This window comes from Ixodes scapularis, unplaced genomic scaffold (genome assembly GCF_016920785.2).
Source record: "Ixodes scapularis isolate PalLabHiFi unplaced genomic scaffold, ASM1692078v2 PGA_scaffold5__190_contigs__length_132052651, whole genome shotgun sequence".
Lineage (NCBI taxonomy): Eukaryota > Metazoa > Arthropoda > Arachnida > Ixodida > Ixodidae > Ixodes > Ixodes scapularis.
The window spans coordinates 117,518,677-117,536,537 of NW_024609880.1; the positions used below are offsets into that span (position 1 = coordinate 117,518,677).

Here is a 17,861-nt window from a genome sequence, read left to right on the forward strand (position 1 = left end):
TGCAATAAATTCTGCTTAGAGCAGAGCGCGGGCTCTGCTCACCCAATGTAGAGTGTGCTGCCCGATGCAAAATGAACAGCCGACAAGTCCAGTCTAAGCCTTGGATTGGATTGAGGGCACGACACTAGTCTAGATTAGGAGTGTCGTGAACTTTTGTCGAACCAGATTTTTAGGTCGAACTTTAGGGGTTCGACTTGTTCGAACCGGTTCGACGAACCTTCTAACTTTTAACCAGATTCGACCGGTTTGACTTTTTGGACAGTGTCTCCAGACCATGTCTAGGTTTGGAGAATTTTTTTATGCAAAGGGTTATTTTAATTTTATGAACAGTTGCAATTAAACAAAACTAATTATAATCACTGAGGAAGTTAAAAACAAAATTTTTTGTACTGTATTAACTGAAATAACCAATCAGTGCTGCCCTTAATTCATCCGTTAGCCATCACCATCCAATCCGAAGCCAAATGGCCAGCCAGCCACGCATGCGCATGGCATTCGAACGCGAGTCGAACCTTCGTCAAACTTTTCACAAGTTACAAGAGGTCAAACCTGGTTGAACTCGAACCGCGACCGGTTCGCGACACACCTAGAATAGATCCAGTTAGAGCTACTAGATTTAGTAACAAATGGAGCCGCAGATCCCAATCCAAGCCTTTAGCCAAAAGTATCCGAAAGTGTGCATTCGGTTATTGTTGTATGTGGTTGAGCGTCGTGTTTTCACGGTGTTTCCAGAAGTGGTCTCTTCACTGACGATGTCGGCGGCAAGAAAATGCTCGTTTAATCCGGAGTGGACGAACTGGAATATTTCGGAAAGTGCAAGTTGGATTAAGCCCGTGCAGAATGATCCTTACAGTGCTCGATGCCTTGTGTTGTGATGGTCTTTTATATTTAACCGCCTCCACAGTAGTCAGAGAATTTCACCTGAAATTGTCAGGGAAAACCTGGAAAAGTCGGGGATTTTCAAAATAATAATTTGCTCGACACCCTAATTGAACCCTTATGTAAGATTTTTCATAAAAATCCCCAATGCTATTGGAAGTTCAATAATTTGCTTGTTGCCTTAGGTACTGGTGCTTTAAATTATTTTATGTAACTAATGCTTTCTTAAAATGCATTGCAGATGCCCTACATCGACTGTACTTAGCTACATATGGCTTGTTATGCAAATAATAATAGCGATAACGATAATTATTGGAAATTAGGAAAGCTGCAGCACTGCAGAAAGGTAAGTGTTGGGCAGAGCCATATATGTAGAGAGTTTGGCCATTCATTGGTAAGTATAGGAGACAAATCTGGAGGCGTCATTGGCCGAAAGCGGGCTGGACGTGTTCCAGGGCATCTTCACAAATTCGAATGTGGCCAACCAGAAGCGGGAAATATTACCCTGGCGGTGGTTGCGATAAACAGACTTAAGAAGTGTGTCGGAGTAACTTTGGGTGACTGAAAATATAGTGCACGTGATGTTTCAATCACGGACATCTAAAATCATTGTGGAAGAGTGCGACTAGCGGAACGATCGACATATTCCATCTGCCAGGTGCCGAAGGCCGGGAATCTGTCGTCCGAGCGGTCCCACTTTGTCCGAGCAAAACAGAGTTCGAGCGGCACAGTGGTTTCTTACATCTTTCTGCATGATCATGATCGAAACATCACGTTTATCCTATTTTCAACCATGAAGGGTTACTACGTTTACCTGTTCCGTGCTTATTAAAACAATTAAAACTGTTCCTCACTACCAACGCTAGGGGAGTCTTTTCGGCTTCTGGTTGGCCAAGAGAGCATTTCAAGCCCTTTTTTTGCCTCTGGTGCACGACCTGGCTCTGCCCGCGCCTCCCATTGACCAGACTCTCTCTATACACGTTTCTGGTGGTGGGTAGCCACTACTTGTTTGACATTCTCAGCATCATATTAAACTTCTCAGACAGCTGGATGCCAGTTCTTACGAAATGTGCTCTTGTTGGTTTTTTTACTCCCCCATCTGTCTTGTGTAGGTGAAAGTGGCTCAGGAAAAACTGAGGCATCCAAGATCATCATGAGGTACATTGCTGCCATCACAAATGTCACGGGACAGCAAGAGATTGAAAGGTCTGAACGCTTTTGCTTCTTGCATTGTGGCTATTGCCAGGTTCAGAGTTTTTTGTGCTCTGTAACAATATAAGCCTGAAGAAGCTGAACATTTGCACACAAAAAGTGCTTCAAAACCAGTTGAGCAAAAAGAAAAAAAGCTATATTTAGTTTTAGCAAAATTGCATGTTTTGTTGTCATGCCTGGAATGGTTTTGGTATATAGCTCAACTGCAAGTGCCGCCAGGTTGGTAGTATATTTGCTCCGTACCCAAACGACCAGGGTCCTAATCCTGGTGGTGGTTTCTATTGTTATCCTCTATTAGCTTCTCTGGAATGTTCCAGTGTAATCGCAAAACTTGTATTGCTGGCATAGAATGTTTTTGGCTGCCGAAGGCGTAACTATAAGAAGCATAGGTGGCTGGCCTTTCGCTCCCTTTCTTTGCTTTTGGAGGATATATGCTACGCCTGTGGGCACAAGCTCACCTCATTAGACATTTGTTTAGAGACTTTCTGTCATCAGAAAGCCTTTTCTGTTTCTGACATATCATCCTTCTGTTGCGACCCAGAGTTTGTAGCGTGTGGCTCGTAAGCAGAACACACAGATAAATCATTCAGGAAGAGCACTGAAGATTCGAGCAAGCTGATGAACTCTCGACATTGTGAAAAACCCAGGACCGAGGAAACTTTGTAAAGAACCACAACAACGAAAGTTTCAAAGCAAGTGGGTTCGAAAGCCTTTGAGACCTTTGCATGCTTTATCCCCTTACTGCGTTTCCTCGGTCTCAGATTTTCACAACGTCAAAAGTCCTTCGGTTTGATTTTGAGAAATCTCGGAAAATTCAGAAATCTAAAATGGGGAGTTGAGAATGTTTCCTGTTGTCTGTGAAGGGTGAAGAACATCCTGCTCCAGTCCAACTGCATCCTGGAGGCGTTCGGCAATGCCAAGACCAACCGCAATGACAACTCCAGTCGGTTTGGCAAGTACATGGACATCAACTTTGACTTCAAGGGGGACCCCCTCGGAGGACACATCAACAACTATCTCCTTGAGAAGGTATGTGCCAACACCATTAACAAAAACTTCCGTTCCACCTCGTTCTTGCCAAACGCTCTTTCTTCAGCCATCTTATTGAAGTCTCTCGACTCGGCTCTTCGGGTTGAAGGCAGAGATCTTTTCGTAAGCTCTATTTCTAGCTTTAGTGCTTCCATGGAACCAAGAAGGAAAAATGTATGTTTAAGCCTTATGCTTAGCAGTTTTGCAAGCACACAAGCTTCTCAACCGTAGCAGTTTTCGATGGTGCTATAAGCTACACGAGAAATTAAAATAGAGTTTGTGCACAGTTGTAGTTTTTTTTGTTCAAGGTGCGGTATTCTGAAAGTGACATTGTATTCACTGCCATGGCCTAAAACTGTAGCTTTGCAGTGTACGTGCATAATTACCATCGGCTTTGGTTTCACAAAGTGTTTACTGCAGCAGCACTTTCTAAATTGTGAAAAATAACTCTCCCATTTTGTTTTTGTGTGCATGTTTGCATTCTCTAGTCCCGAGTCATCTACCAGCAGCCAGGAGAAAGAAATTTCCACGCCTTCTACGAACTTCTGCTTGGGGCTTCAGACTCCCAACTGTCTGGCTATGGCCTCAAACACGATGCCCAGCTCTACTTCTACACCAAGCAGGGTGGCTCGCCCAAGGTAATGAAACTTTCTTTGCTTCTTTGTAAAATTACTTCAGTTGTAACCGCACCCGAAGCTTTTCTATCAAGGGACCTTTTATAAAATCACAGGTGAAATGTCGTGAAGGAAATTGCACGAAGAAATGAGTAAAAATAATGTTGATTACTAAGAAAAGGAAAGCTTAACACAAAAGGGGGCGAGCATGGACATGAAGCTTCTACACTTTTGCCCTTGTTCACTTTCGTGCATAGCTCTTTTTTTTAGTAGTATAACTGTTTCAGGTTGCTCATTGATATTCTCATTTTGAATGTTGATTGGGTGGACTTTCACACAGTGGAAAGTCAGTCGTCTTCAAAATTTTGCGACTTCTGCTTTTGCTACGGAGGCCAGTGTGGTACCACCGACAGCCGGGGTCCTTAATGCACATTATGCGGTAGTAGTCAACGTTCTTAAATCTATCACTTAACAAGCTCCACAGAAGAGCGTCGTTCGAAAACAATTCTTCCCTGTTTACTGCATGTGAGTAGGTATGAGTGGATAGCGTTCCTAATTTCATCAGTGGCAACGCCTCCAAGGGCAGCGGAGAAAAGCCGTTTTCGATTGACTGCTTTTTTGCGCAGTTATCATAAAAACCACAATATAATCGTTTTCCACCACAAGCAATCTGCATTCAACATTTCACCGGTTCCGCTGCTTCTGTTCATAGGACGGGCTGATAGCGCAGCGAGTGCCGCCGAGCAGACGCGCCATGAAAAGGTGCCAGGCGTTCTAGGGAGCTTGACAACCGACTTTGATTTAGTAATATGTTGGTAGTAGTTACACGAATGTGGTTACACTAATGTTCATTAAACTGAGTTCTAACAATATCTGCCTTGTTGACAGTCGGCCAAGTGATGCGACATTACTTGTGTTTCACTATGCTGCTGTGTCTTTCAGGTTTGATTATTTTGCATTGCTCCTCACTCACGTGGATGGAGCTGCACTCTAGCGTCCTGCACGTAGGTGTTGAGGCATGAATGTTTTCGTTTGCCTCTAGGTGGATACCATCAATGACAGGGCAGACTACAAGCAGGTCTGCTCTGCTCTCAAGGTTCTCGGCTTCACGCCGCAGCAGTGTGAAACCCTCTGGAAGATTGTTGCTGCAATCATTCACCTTGTAAGTCACTTCCAGCTCTGCGTAATATACCTTTGGATGTGTAATGCATGTGAATGCATCAGACGAACAACACTGGCAAAGCTTCCACCACATGTAATCAATGATGTTATTTTGGGAAAGGTTCTGAAGGCAGAATGAATTATTTACCTTTGGAATGGCACAGATTGCTACGGTGGCTATGCATTGCGGTCGATCCACATGACACTAACAAGCTTTGTGTTTCAAAAACAATGTCAGAATGTTTGATGTGCCTTTTTGTCTGTGCTGTGATATATCACAGGAAAGGTATGTAGCAGTTATACAACTTCATCAGTAAAAAAAAAAAAAAAAAAATCTTGGTAGCTTTTTTTTTTTTTTTTTTAGATGAACAAGCATTAGTGGTTTTACTAAACAAAGTTATGAAACTCTCTTTCATCCTGGAATCAAAACATGTTTTCAACTGAGAAGTTATCGTTCTTCCCACAAAAATTTCACCTGTATGCAATGTTAGCTTGTGGAGTTGTTATACTACTCAACTCTCATTAATCTTTGCTGTGCTTTCTGAAGTTTATTAGCCAATTTACATGCATCTTGTACTTCTGCCCAAGTCCGACTTTTTCTTCGTCTGCCGCCATTTTTTATGGGGACTTGCGGGACACCAGTTGAAAGATTAAGATCTGTTGATATAATTAGTGTTCCTTCCAATCTGCAGGGCGAGGTGTCGTTTGAGGTGGAAAAAGACGAGGCCAAGGTCAAGGGGAGCCTGAAGCAGCTCAGTCAGCTCCTGTCCGTGTCACCAGAGGCCCTGAAGCAGGCACTGTGCCACAGAGTCATTGCAGCGGGAGGGGAGGTCATGCAGAAGGGCCACACCGTCTCCGAGGCAATCTACGGCAGGGACGCTTTTGCCAAGGCATGCTCTTCCTTTGGAAACTTCTTTGTTTAGGGTCACAAATATTCTCGTAAATTTGGTACTACCTTAAAACACAGAAGTGCCCATCCCACAGTGAAAATCTTACAAGACGAGGGCATGCGAGCTTGTTCATTTAAAGTGGTAGAAACCAAGATGGGGACAAATAAAATTCCAGACAAAAAAAAAAAAAACTCTCGGGCTTGTTTGTTACTAGAAACCGCAGAAACATGAACTAGGTATTTATGCCAATCCCTTGTGAACTCTAGGTTGATTAATCTACAGCATGTAAACTAACATTTTTAAGGCACTTTAGGCGGCCCACGAAAATCGGTTCCTACATGTATTGCGCTGCAATTTACTGCAAGGTGCAAGCAGGTGTTGAATGCTTACAGTGAAAAAAAAAAAAGTCAATCTACCTCGTTAAAAAAAAAATTGCCGTGGGCAGTTTGTTTTGTTACTTCGCAGATGATGCACGCATAATGAGAAGTGCTGCCAACAGATGGCGCATGCCGCACCGAGGGTGTGTCAGCCAATTCGGGTTCTTTTGCGGGATCGTCTGCTATCATAACACAAATTGGCTGGTGCTCCCTCAGCGTGGCGTACGCCACCTGTCAGCAGCACTTTAATATGTCTGCATTGTCTGCGAAGTGGCAACGCAAACTGCCCACAACAGGTTTTTTTCTTTTTGATTGAGGTAGAGTTATATAGATTTTTTTCGCTGTAAACTTCCACCACCTGCTTGCACCTTGTAGTAAATTACAGCGCTATACGTTGCGAAACCAATTTTTGCGGGCTGTTTAAAGTGCCTTGAAGGCGTTAGTTTACATGCTGTGGACAATCAACCCCAGGTTCACGAGAGACTGCCGTGAATACCGCAGCTCATGTTTCTGCGGTTTCTAGTAACAAACAAGCCTGAGGGGAATTTTTGCCTGGACTTTAACTTTACACCATCTTGCTTTTTGCCACTTTGACTAAGCAAGCTCTCTTGCCCTTCTTTTATCTGATTGTCCCTGTGGTATCTCACCATATCGCAGCGTGATACGCTAAGAAATAAATTTTTGCGGGTCGTCTAATGTGCCTTAAAAGCGTTGGTTCACACGCCGTGGGGTCTGCTTTGTTTGTTCAGTGAATCCTTAAAGGTGCCGCGTGTTTTTTTATTGCTTATGTCAAAACCAGGGAAGATAGAACAAAAAAGGCGCTCCAAAAAGCTGCAGGATACCCAAATATACATTCCAAAAGAGTGCCATTTGGGATTACAGAAGGGAATGTTTAATGGTGGACATCTCTCTCTACCATTTGGCATGTCAAGGGCATTTGTTTTCCTTCTCATCTTTTGGTAGCGAGATGTCTTTCAATACTAAAAAAAGTAAAAAAAAGACTGGTGCATGTATGGAGAAGGATATAGTCGCGGGTCTGCAAAAGAACAGGTAGCAATTTAATTTGTTTTTTTTTTTCGTTCATAGATTGTAGGTTACTGCTCTTCTGAGGAAGAGGGTGCTTGCTTGACGCGTGCTTCTCAAAGCTCCCAGAATCTGGAAAAGTTGATAGTAGATGCTTCGTTGGACAACTTCTCTTCCTTAGTATTTTACGGTACAACCCTTTGAAATTGCAGGTGTTTTGGTTATTCAGGCTGTAAAAAAAAAGATTATACCGTAGAATACCGCGGGTCCACCCATTCCACATTAAGCGCCCATTACCAAATTTGTGAGATCTGAAAAAATATGCACAATACATTTATGTGTAAAATTGATGACCAGACAAGCGCCCATCCCCCATTTTTTTGCGATTATATCCAAAGTTTGAGTGGGTGCTTGCCCGGTATTTTATGGTGATGTTCTTAAGGAGAACCATTACCGCGTCTACTTGTGCATACCTTAGTTTCATTCGTTTGCTTTTGTGCAGGCGATCTACGAAAGAATGTTCTCCTGGATTGTGGGCAGAGTCAACGAGGCGATCGAGGTGCGGACCAACGGCTACAATGTCAAGAAGAACACGGTTATTGGGGTCCTTGACATCTACGGCTTCGAGATCTTCGACAACAACAGGTCTTTGTCTATTCATCCTTTCTGACTTTTTTTTAAGCGGGATATATCTGCAAAATCTTTTTGTTGAGGAGTTTTCGCTTAGCTGGGGCTGTGATAAACCTTTTCCACATGAACGGAATATAGCAGAGGGTGCAGAAACTGCCTTTTGGAGGTAATCATGCTACCAGCCCCGTAGGGATAAACACATTCAAGGTACCTAGGGGGAAGGTCGTCCATGCAACTGTAGGTACTTTTCCGAGACGAGCTGTATGTGCGTCCTGTTTTACGGAGATTTCTCCCTACAGAACTTAGTCGCGATACTACAGGGTGTTCGCGAGCAATGTCCGAGCATAAAATTAACCTCATAAATCAGCCAATAGAGTGAGTGCAATGAAACTCTTGTCAAAGGTGTCTCTAGGTGGTGCATTCGTCGTACTAGAATTTCTGGGGCATAGTTTTCCAAAGACCAAAACGAGCTGCATCCGTTGCCACAATCCTTAACCTTGTTGATTTAAGAAAAAATGCTTCAACCGAAGTACTAGGACCTGTTTCATGATTTCATTGTTCTGTTTACGTTATTGTGCATTATAATCCCACCCTCCTTTGTAACGCTTGAAGGCTCTGGAGGTACAAATAAATCAACAAATTACCTGGAAGGGCTGTACTTCCTTCATTGACTCGTTTCCGTGTTTTGTGCTGTTTCAGCTTTGAGCAGTTCTGCATCAACTACTGCAACGAGAAGCTGCAGCAGCTCTTCATTGAGCTGGTGCTCAAGAGGGAGCAGGAGGAGTACCTGCGGGAGGGCATCCAGTGGCAGGATGTGCCCTACTTCAACAACAAGGTCTCTCTTTTTGCATGTAGGGTGAAATCTGCTGTATGGATGTTTAGACAGTAGGAAGTCAGTCTGCTCTTAGCTGGTGTCCAATGTTTTAGCTCTAGGTGGGTAGCTTCGATAGTTCTGTAGGACCGCTGAACTGGGATCTTTAATTTAATGTTCATCATGCAGTGGTGATCACATGGGTGCACTCTAATATTATGTTTGTTTGTATTGAAACTGGCAGGTGGTGGAAAGCGCCCTCTCGATATCTGTTGGCATTGCGACCTCTAGTTCCATGGGCTGGTGGACTCCATTGTTCAGCTCACATGGCCTCCAATTTTGCTTATCAGAACATTCAACATTTGTTTTTTTTTTCTGAGGGGCATATTCTCATAGTTTAGCTTATTTATTTATTTATTAGTACCTTAAAGCCCATAAAACAGGGCATTATACAAGGGATGGGCAGCTCATATTTGTAGGACAATAAGAAAATCATATAAGCATATACACTCATGAACAACAAAACAAAAATCATCAACAAAATATTCAAACAAAAGATGACAAAAAGTTCACATGCACTTATGTTCAAAACGTGCTAGTTCATTGTGGATTCTAAAAATTCGCCAAGCACTTTTTTAAATACATCTATATTGTGAGCTGTGACTATGTCATTAGGCAAAGTGTTCCATTCATTAATTGTAAAAGGTATGAAAGAGTTAGCGTAAGAAGTCGATGCATATATGGTTTGTATTTTACAGCTGTTATCTAATCTCGGAAAAAAGGAAGTGGGAGGAGGGAAATAGTTTATTTCTAATTGTTGGGTTATGGTGGTAAATCTTGTAAAACAGTGTCAAACAATATATTTTCCGCCTTAAGGTGAGTTCAGGGAAGTTTGCTCGTTTACGCAGTTCAGACACACTTGTGTGAAAAGAATACTCTGAATAAATAAATCGTAATGCTCTTCTTTGGACACATTCTAGTTCGTCTTTTAGATAAGTTTGCCTCGGAGACCATATGGATGCAACATATTCTAGTTTTGGGCGTACTAATGTTAGATATGCAATTTGTTTTACTTTAGGGGTGCGAGTCTTATGTTCCGTCAGAGAAAACAGAGTGTGCTGTTTGCCTTAGCAACAATGTGATTGACGTGGGTGGTCCATGTTAGATCGGTGGTTATATGAAGACCAAGATATTTGTAAGATGAGGATGAACCGAGTATAATATTGTTAATGCTGTAGTTATAAGAAGACGGTTACAAAAGACGAGAAAAGGTGAGTACTTTGCATTTATCTAGGTTTAGTGACATCTGCCAATTATCACACCATTTTGCAATGGATGACAAGTCAGTTTGCAGGGATGGGTGGTCTCTGGTGCTTGATATAGTACGGTAGATTACGCAGTCATCTGTGAAAAGGCAGATGGTTGAAGAAACACAAAGAGGGAGGTCATTGATGTAGTGTAGCTTATAATAACAGATGAGCCAGAATTCTGACACTACTATGTAGTATTAAGCAGCAAAACAATCTGACATATCCCAAAGGTCCAGAAGGGTACCCTGTGAGTAAATCGTACAAACTGTTAGACTTTTAAAATTCTCATGTAGAATCTTTCAGTTTTTTATGTAATTGCAAGAAAAATACTAACTCGCATTTCAGTTACACACTTTGTCTTAACTTTTGTATTCCAAGTTATTACCGAAACTAGCATTTTTGTCTTTGGGTTAGTACCAGAGCTAGCATCTGAATGTCTAGCCATTCACTTTGAAGCTACCTAGCCTAATTATCATTGTTGCCTTTAGATCATCTGTGACCTTGTTGAAGAGCCTCACCGCGGGATCCTTGCCTTGGCTGACGAGGCATGCCTCAACGTTGGGAAGGTCACTGATGCCGTGAGTACTCTACAAAGTGCTCTACTGGCAGTGATTGGTGTCAATTTTTTTAAGTAACTTGGTTCCTGCGAGTTATCTGCCAAGCAGCACAGCTGAAGGGGGGCGAAAGGGCCATTGTTAATTCTTTTTCAGTCTTGCTCATATATCTATCATCATGCTCACTTTATAAAAGTAATGCTCATTGAATTTAATTTTGTTTTACATTCTTTGTTGCGGACCATGTTACTTATATTTAGTAAAACTTGTTTTCCAGTGGGCTTTGCTGCCTTTACAATACCTTTTACAATCATTCAAAAATATCTGATACTTTCCCCTTTCCTTTGCTTCTGTAATTAAAATTTTCAGCGAGCATTCATGGACTGCATGTTGCCTTGCATTTTGTTTAATGGGTTCTCTAGCTGTGCTCGTGTCTACTGCAAGAAAACCCCCATCTTTAGCTAATCACATTCCCTCTAGTTCAGTTTATGTTGCCCTGCGATGACCTCGGATCCTGTTGTTGACTCAAGTTTGAGTTTGTAGCAATTGAAATTGAACTCGCTTTGTAATGCACGACATCCTTGTTTTTCTTTCCTATGTACTTTAGATGCTTCTCGAGTCACTGGACAAGAAGCTTGCCAACCACAAACACTACACAAGCCGTAGGGTGAGTGCGGTCTCGGGCCGGTGTTTTGTTCCTACTGTCTTGTGCTAAAACTATTGTTATGTTGTTCAACATCAGCACTGGTGACGAAATCATGATAAACTATGCCCAAGCTCTAATGCTCTACCGAGTTTCTACACACCCAAGCGCAAACTACTGTTGTTGCAGCGAATTTATAAGTTTCCTCGATGTTGAAGGAATCAGTTCACTCTAAGATCAGATTACAACAGCACTGCTGTGACTGTGGCTAGTGATGGTTGCACTTTATACTAGAAAATATTTTCTAATCTTGCAGACTACATTTAATCTGCTCCAAATGTCTGGTTTTTTCTAAAAATTGCTTTAGTAGTACTGGTATCTCTATAGTTTTTTCTTTTGCATGCAGTGTTGATTTTTTCTTTTTTATATGATGAATTGGTTTTCACAGCTGGCACCCACAGACAAGACACTAGAGCACCACAAAAACTTCAAGATTTTGCACTATGCTGGCGACGTGACTTATTCTATCGAGGGCTTCCTGGACAAGAACAAAGACACACTGTTCCAGGACTTCAAACGTCTGCTCTACAACAGGTGAAGATGCTGCATCTTACTCAGTTTGTTTGAAGCCTGTACTCTTTGAAGTGTTTTGGGAATCAGTACATCACAGAGAGGGGATGGTGACGTGCCATTTTGGTTGCCTGCTTACTAGTGTTGTGAAAATATTCATATTTTTGAATAGTAGTTCGCTTCGAGCTGAACTGCGGTATTCCGATTTTTTGAAGTGTTGATGGCGTGACCGTCAGGTTAGCCCGTTAAACGTGCTTCTTACCGGGCACCGGAGCACTGTAGAAACAACACCTGTGGGGCTCGCTTCCGCGGATGTTGCTTTTCTGCGGTCTATCGGTGCTGAGTAGGAAGTCAAAGGGGAAAACCTGCCTTGATGAACGGTTTGAAAAGTAGAGGTGTTGCAGCCACGCTTTTTAAGTGGGAGGGTGCACACAGGCACCTGGTTTATTTAAAAAGAAACTGAAACTTGGGACATGTGAATATCTACATTCCAGTAAAATATTCAAAACTAAACTGACTATTATGCATGAGTGAGTGTTAGGCAAAGAAGCCCTGACAACCTGCATTAACCATTCTTGATTGAAGAGATGTTTACAAATCCCCGTGAATCTCTCTAAGTTTAATTTTATGTCAAATGTGTTGTTTACTCGCCATCCAATGTACACATTTGACCTTCTGATAATGCAGTCGATAAATGTAGACTGATTTAAATTAATTTGGCTTAGAAATGGAAGCTTGGGAACAACCTTCACGTGTTCAGCTGAGTTTAGCTGAAATGCTTAGAGAAATTATTTAGTACTCAATTAGAAAATATTCGGCCATAACCACCATTCGGTTTGATTTTGCTTCGAATTCATAATCCTCTCTTCGAACACGACTACGGCCTACTAATGCCACCCCACTGGTTTTAATAGTAGGTGCATTAATTTGTTACTTCGAGCATTGTTTGAAGCCTTTAGTTTTATTAGTACAAAGTGTTCAGTGAGAAAGGAATTCAGCATAGCTGTCAATGGTGTAAAGACTCGGGGCTTGTCCACATAGTCGATCTCCGCTGGAGCCATGCGTTGCCCAGGACATCAGGCAGAGTTGGTAGGAAGCCAGGGTGTCTCTTCTCAAACTGTTTATTTACATTCTATGTACAGTCTGCCGTTCAGCATGAGAACAACATGAGAACACGAAGAGAGTGCGTAAAACCGCGCTTTTTATAAGGTCCCCTTTCCCTACGTCCCTATGCCAGGATGCCGTTCCCCAAATGATCAGGCCCCGCCTGCGAGCACGCACAGACACACACAGAGGATAATTGCTCCGCCGATTCCTCAAGGCTTGTGGCGGCAGCCGTTCCCTGAGGGACGCTTGAGATCTGGCCTTGCTTCCGAAATTCTACAGCGAGTTGACCCCGAGAAGGTCATCCCCAAACGTCCAGGCACTGCTTATGGGCACGCACAATTGCACACACAGGTTAATCATTTTTTTTACTCCAAGAGGGCACGACGGAGGATACCGTCCCCCTCCTTAGCTGGGACGGAAAGGACCTTGGACGCTGATAATCGGGCAGTTATCGCTGACGGCTCATCTCCCTCTTTCGGCTTAGCAGGGATCACCGTGGCCGCTGGTTCCTGCTTGGACGCCTCGAGGAGAATGTCTTTCCTTTTCAGCACCTTAATTGAGCCGGTATCGAGGACGGCTTGTCTTCCTCTTTCGTCGACGGTACGGATGTTCAGCGGGGCAGATAATCGTGGCTCGAGGTTGTCAGCGAAAGTCATGTCCTTGGGAATGTTCGAGAAGGGGTGACGCTCCGCGTCCAGGTGCGGCCGTGAAGGTCGTTCGTTACAATGGCGTCAGAGGCAGTTTAGCAGAATTAAATGGACAATGAAAGAGGTGCTGTTCTGTCCGTCCCTATGTTTACCCTTTCTGTTTTTATTTAACTTCACCAACGCACTCACGTCGAACTAAGGAAATCACCCAGTCACCAATTAGTAGATGGTAGAAACTCCAGATTCTTGATAATTGCCACATTCAAAAATATGTGCACTAATACCTTATTTTAGGGCAGATTTTACAATAATATATTTATAGAAATTATGTGCTGCAGTGATGGGATTGCTGCGCCAAACTGCCAAGGGGCTAACCCTGCTACATTCTGCTAGATTTTGCCAAAATATGGGTAATCTGCGCCAAGCCTGTGCCAAAGGACCGATTTCGGTCGCCTGTCAAAACTATACCGAGTATCGTAATTGAGCATGCGTGAGCTAGTTGGCGCAAGCGGCCGCCTGCCACAAAGTACCCCGCATGAATCGTCCATCCGGTTTCTCGTTTCATGCTCTTGTCGTTGCGTGGGTCTCGACGAGTCTTCTTAAAATTTTTTTCAACGATAGGCGCGGGCGTGTGCGGACGCTCCGTTGCTAGCGTGCCGAGTACCAGCCATACAGTCATGCTGTGAAACGAAACCACGTTTTTTCGCGGCGGGAGTTACTTTGTGAGCTGAAGCACTCGCTCCTGAGAGCAACGTCTGTGGGAAAACTATATTTTGTCCCTGCCTGCCAGTCACCGTGGTCGTGCGACGTCGCGTGTTGCTGTCCCTACGTCGCTGCCAATATAACAGTTTCTAAATTGAGACGCAAGGACCGTCGCATGTTCATCAACATTCCTGTTCTTGTTTAAATCCTAAGCTCCTATGAAAATTCCTCTTTAACTTAAAGACTGCTTTGTCAAAGTATTGATTACCTAGGTTTCTCTCGGTAGCCTTTCTTTCGAAAGGCTACCGAGACCTGGTACGTGAAAAATGTGCCGCGAAAGAAAGTTGATGAAGAGAAGTGAACTAAAGCAAAGAGGGCAATGTCTGCATGCCGAACCCGCATAGCACTTTTTTGTCTCGAGTTCCGTCATTGCACAAAGCACTCCAAGAACTTTTTGACCCTGGCTCGCAATTTCTTGCACCATTGTGCTCAGATTCTTTTTCCTGTTTGTTGAGCTTGTACCTCACCTGGCAAGCACGTGCCACTGAACTTTTTTTTTTTTTTTTTTGTCTTATGTTGAACAGTTACATTTTTCATACAATCTGGGGAACCAGTTGGTGACAAAGCGGAGCGGAGTGGCGTGGTTTCGGTTTCAATCCAACAGCCATCTCTGCTTGCGCAGCGAAGCACATGCAACTGCAAGCCTGCCGAAGTTGCCCTCATGTGCATGCGAACATGACTGCATGACAGAGGCACCAGCCGGGACACTTGCAATCCATTTTTTTTAACGCGTGCTTACTTTTGACGAAAATCTGGCATGTCGGGAACCAGTAAAACGGTGGCAAGCGGTTTTTCGGAATTGCTCAAAAAATACCTACAGCACTGTACACTTATGGGATGTCTGAATGTCTCTTTGGAGACATTGAAAGTGGACATTCGATGCTAGCCGAAGGCAAAGTGAGGCTTGCAGCAGCCTTGCAAAAAATTTTGAAAAGAAAGGAAGAAAAGCACTCGCTAGTCGTAATGCACCTTTGTCTTGTGTACATTTTTGCATTACACTGCAGTAGTTACATGTTTAATCATTCTTAGACTGCTTCCATTTACTATATTATAAAACTAGTCAACCTAATGCTGTGACACTTACTACTAAGCTGGTCATTTTCCAATTGAATTTTAATATGTGCAGATTGGTTCTTATTTATATCTAGTGGGTATGTATATATGTATCATTTAACTGAAGCATTGCAAATTGTTTCATGTGATTGGCATATCAGTTACATGTTGACAGACTCCCAGGTGGTCTAACTTGACCATAATCTGTTTATTGCGGCGAGCAAAGTGCCCTTCGTTAGCCCAGCACTTATAACAAAGAATATCTGCTCCAAAAGCCACTTTTGCTGCTCCAAAACACTGTTTTGGCTGCTCCAAAAGGTGCTGCAAAACAGCTTAGGCCAATCACATCACTGGTGCTGAAATTTTATATATTGGGGAAGTTTCATTATGGCAAAGTTCCAGTTCTGGTGAACACTTTCTTCTTGAAACAACTGCATGCCACTGTTCCTTGAGGTTAAATGCATAAATAAAAGAAAAGCAGCTCTGGTCTTGAAATTACCCTTTTTAGGGATTAATTCCTCTCGCTCCCTGCCTTGCAATTAAAGACTCATATTTATGCTTGATTGTCCATTAGAGCACCCTACAAGCAGGGATGGGCAAAATACATGCAAATATGTATTGAAATACAAAATACTTCGTCAAAAATGTATTTAATTACAAATCTAATTACATTTCCAAAAAAGCATTTAAGTACAAGATACAAATACAACCAAATGTATTTGGTATCCTCCAAATACTTTTCCAAATACACTCCTCAAAATATGCATCAGCGACTTCAGGGCACCTGCAACGGGTTTCTGGGTATCTCATTTTAATTTTGCATCGCATACTCGGGAGTTAGTGTGCGAGGCTCTAGTAACGGAATAGAAATATCACGAAAGAATGTGATCAGCTTGGACGTAATAGGTAATCAGCTTGGACGATTACATTTTGGTATAGACAAACAAAGAACCGAGACGACCAAGACGTGCAGCACTAGCTAGAGAATTTTTTATTGTTGCAACTCGCACCAGTTACGACAATCTGGACGACCCGCGCCTTTAGAATGTTCCAGGCAAAAATATGGACGGAAATCAGGCTGGAAAGCATCACAAGTTGTCACAGGCACTTATTTAGCCAGTCTGTCTGTGAACGCCGATTTCGTCACTATTCTTGCCCTGGTCTAGCACTGTAATCACAAAGTCACTAAACGCTTGTGCTTGATTGAGAGACACTGCATTTGGTGCAGAACATAGTTTTCTTCCTGCTCTGGACAGTGACAATAAATTTGAGGGATGTATTTTCGCCCACAAAATTGTATTTAATTACAATTGTATTTGAAATACCCACGTTTTAGTATTTAAATACACACGTGAAATACATGTCCAAATACATACAAATTCGTAATTAAATACCAATGCAAAATACACAAAATATTTGAAATACGTATTTCAAATACTTGTATTTGAAATACTGCCCATCCCTGCCTACAAGTACTCACATTTTCTTGTTTCATTTCAGCACTGACCCCCTGATCAAGTCAATGTGGCCAGAAGGAGCACAGAATGTCAAGGAAGTAAGCCCTAAGACAATTTTCAAACTTTATTTGTTGTGACCTTGCTGAATAGAACATTTTGTTTACGCATGCAAAAGTTACTATATCAATGAATAGAGACTGTAGCTCAGTGATCTCTTTCCACTCTCTTTAGGTAACAAAACGTCCCCTGACTGCAGGAACACTCTTCAAGAACTCCATGATAGCCCTGGTCCAGAATCTAGCATCAAAGGTATAGGTTCGACTGTTGCTTGTAGTACCATTTACCTTGTGAATGATATTTATTAAAAGATTAACAGAACGCAAGGGTGCAAGTGAGCTGGTGTATATCAAACATTTTTGTGAAAAACCCGAGATTCCACGTACTACACAATACAAGTTCAAATTCACTAAGGCTTTCTTCCAAGCGAATGAATTAGTTAAAGTCCGAATATGTATTTCCAACCAAAATTTGAAAGGCAACCCGACGTTTCAAAACAACACGGTTTCTTCTTCAGGGGTGACTGAAGGCACGCGGACACAGCAGCAGCTCCTAACCTCTTCGTCTTCTAACAGAAAAGAAAGAAAGAGAAAAGGAAAAATTAAAAAAGGAGAAGTTTAGAAATTTAAAGAATTGTAAAATGACTTTTTAGTTATGGAGATGGTCGTCTCTTCAGCTTTTCCGTCAGGTCACGGAGGCAGCTGCTGCTGTGTCCGCGTGCCTTCAGTCACCCCTGAAGAAGAAACCATGTTGGTTTTGAAACATCGGGTTGCCTTTGAAATTTTAGTTGGAGATACATTTTTGGACTTTCACTCTCACCCAACCAGGCAGATATCTGTCGAATATGTTTACTTTCAAGAATGAATTAGTTGGTTGTCGAGAAAGGGATTTTGAAGCTTAATGAAGTATAGTGAAGTGAGATAAAACCACCTGGTAACTCAGTAGACTCCAGTCATTGATTTTCATTACAATAGTTGGCAAGTTTAATGGTAGTGTACAGTGAGGTGGGAGTCCACTTGATAGCTCAGTGAACTCAAACAATTTTTGTTCAATAGAATGGTTGGCGAGTTTGATA

At 42.5% G+C, this 17,861-nt stretch overlaps 1 protein-coding gene across 1 annotated transcript in view; it reads left to right on the plus strand.

Moving 5' to 3' along the window:
* The window catches only part of LOC8052793 (unconventional myosin-Id), a 56,489-nt gene that overhangs the window by 12,687 nt on the left and 25,941 nt on the right, over window positions 1–17,861 (plus strand). Inside the window, exons 3-14 of the mRNA XM_029972388.3 lie at window positions 1,992–2,085; window positions 2,955–3,120; window positions 3,609–3,758; window positions 4,777–4,896; window positions 5,588–5,785; window positions 7,688–7,830; window positions 8,515–8,650; window positions 10,425–10,514; window positions 11,098–11,157; window positions 11,582–11,727; window positions 16,773–16,827; window positions 16,961–17,038. Coding sequence (XP_029828248.1) covers window positions 1,992–2,085; window positions 2,955–3,120; window positions 3,609–3,758; window positions 4,777–4,896; window positions 5,588–5,785; window positions 7,688–7,830; window positions 8,515–8,650; window positions 10,425–10,514; window positions 11,098–11,157; window positions 11,582–11,727; window positions 16,773–16,827; window positions 16,961–17,038 — 1,436 coding nt within the window. The remainder of the gene's footprint in view (window positions 1–1,991; window positions 2,086–2,954; window positions 3,121–3,608; window positions 3,759–4,776; window positions 4,897–5,587; window positions 5,786–7,687; window positions 7,831–8,514; window positions 8,651–10,424; window positions 10,515–11,097; window positions 11,158–11,581; window positions 11,728–16,772; window positions 16,828–16,960; window positions 17,039–17,861) is intronic.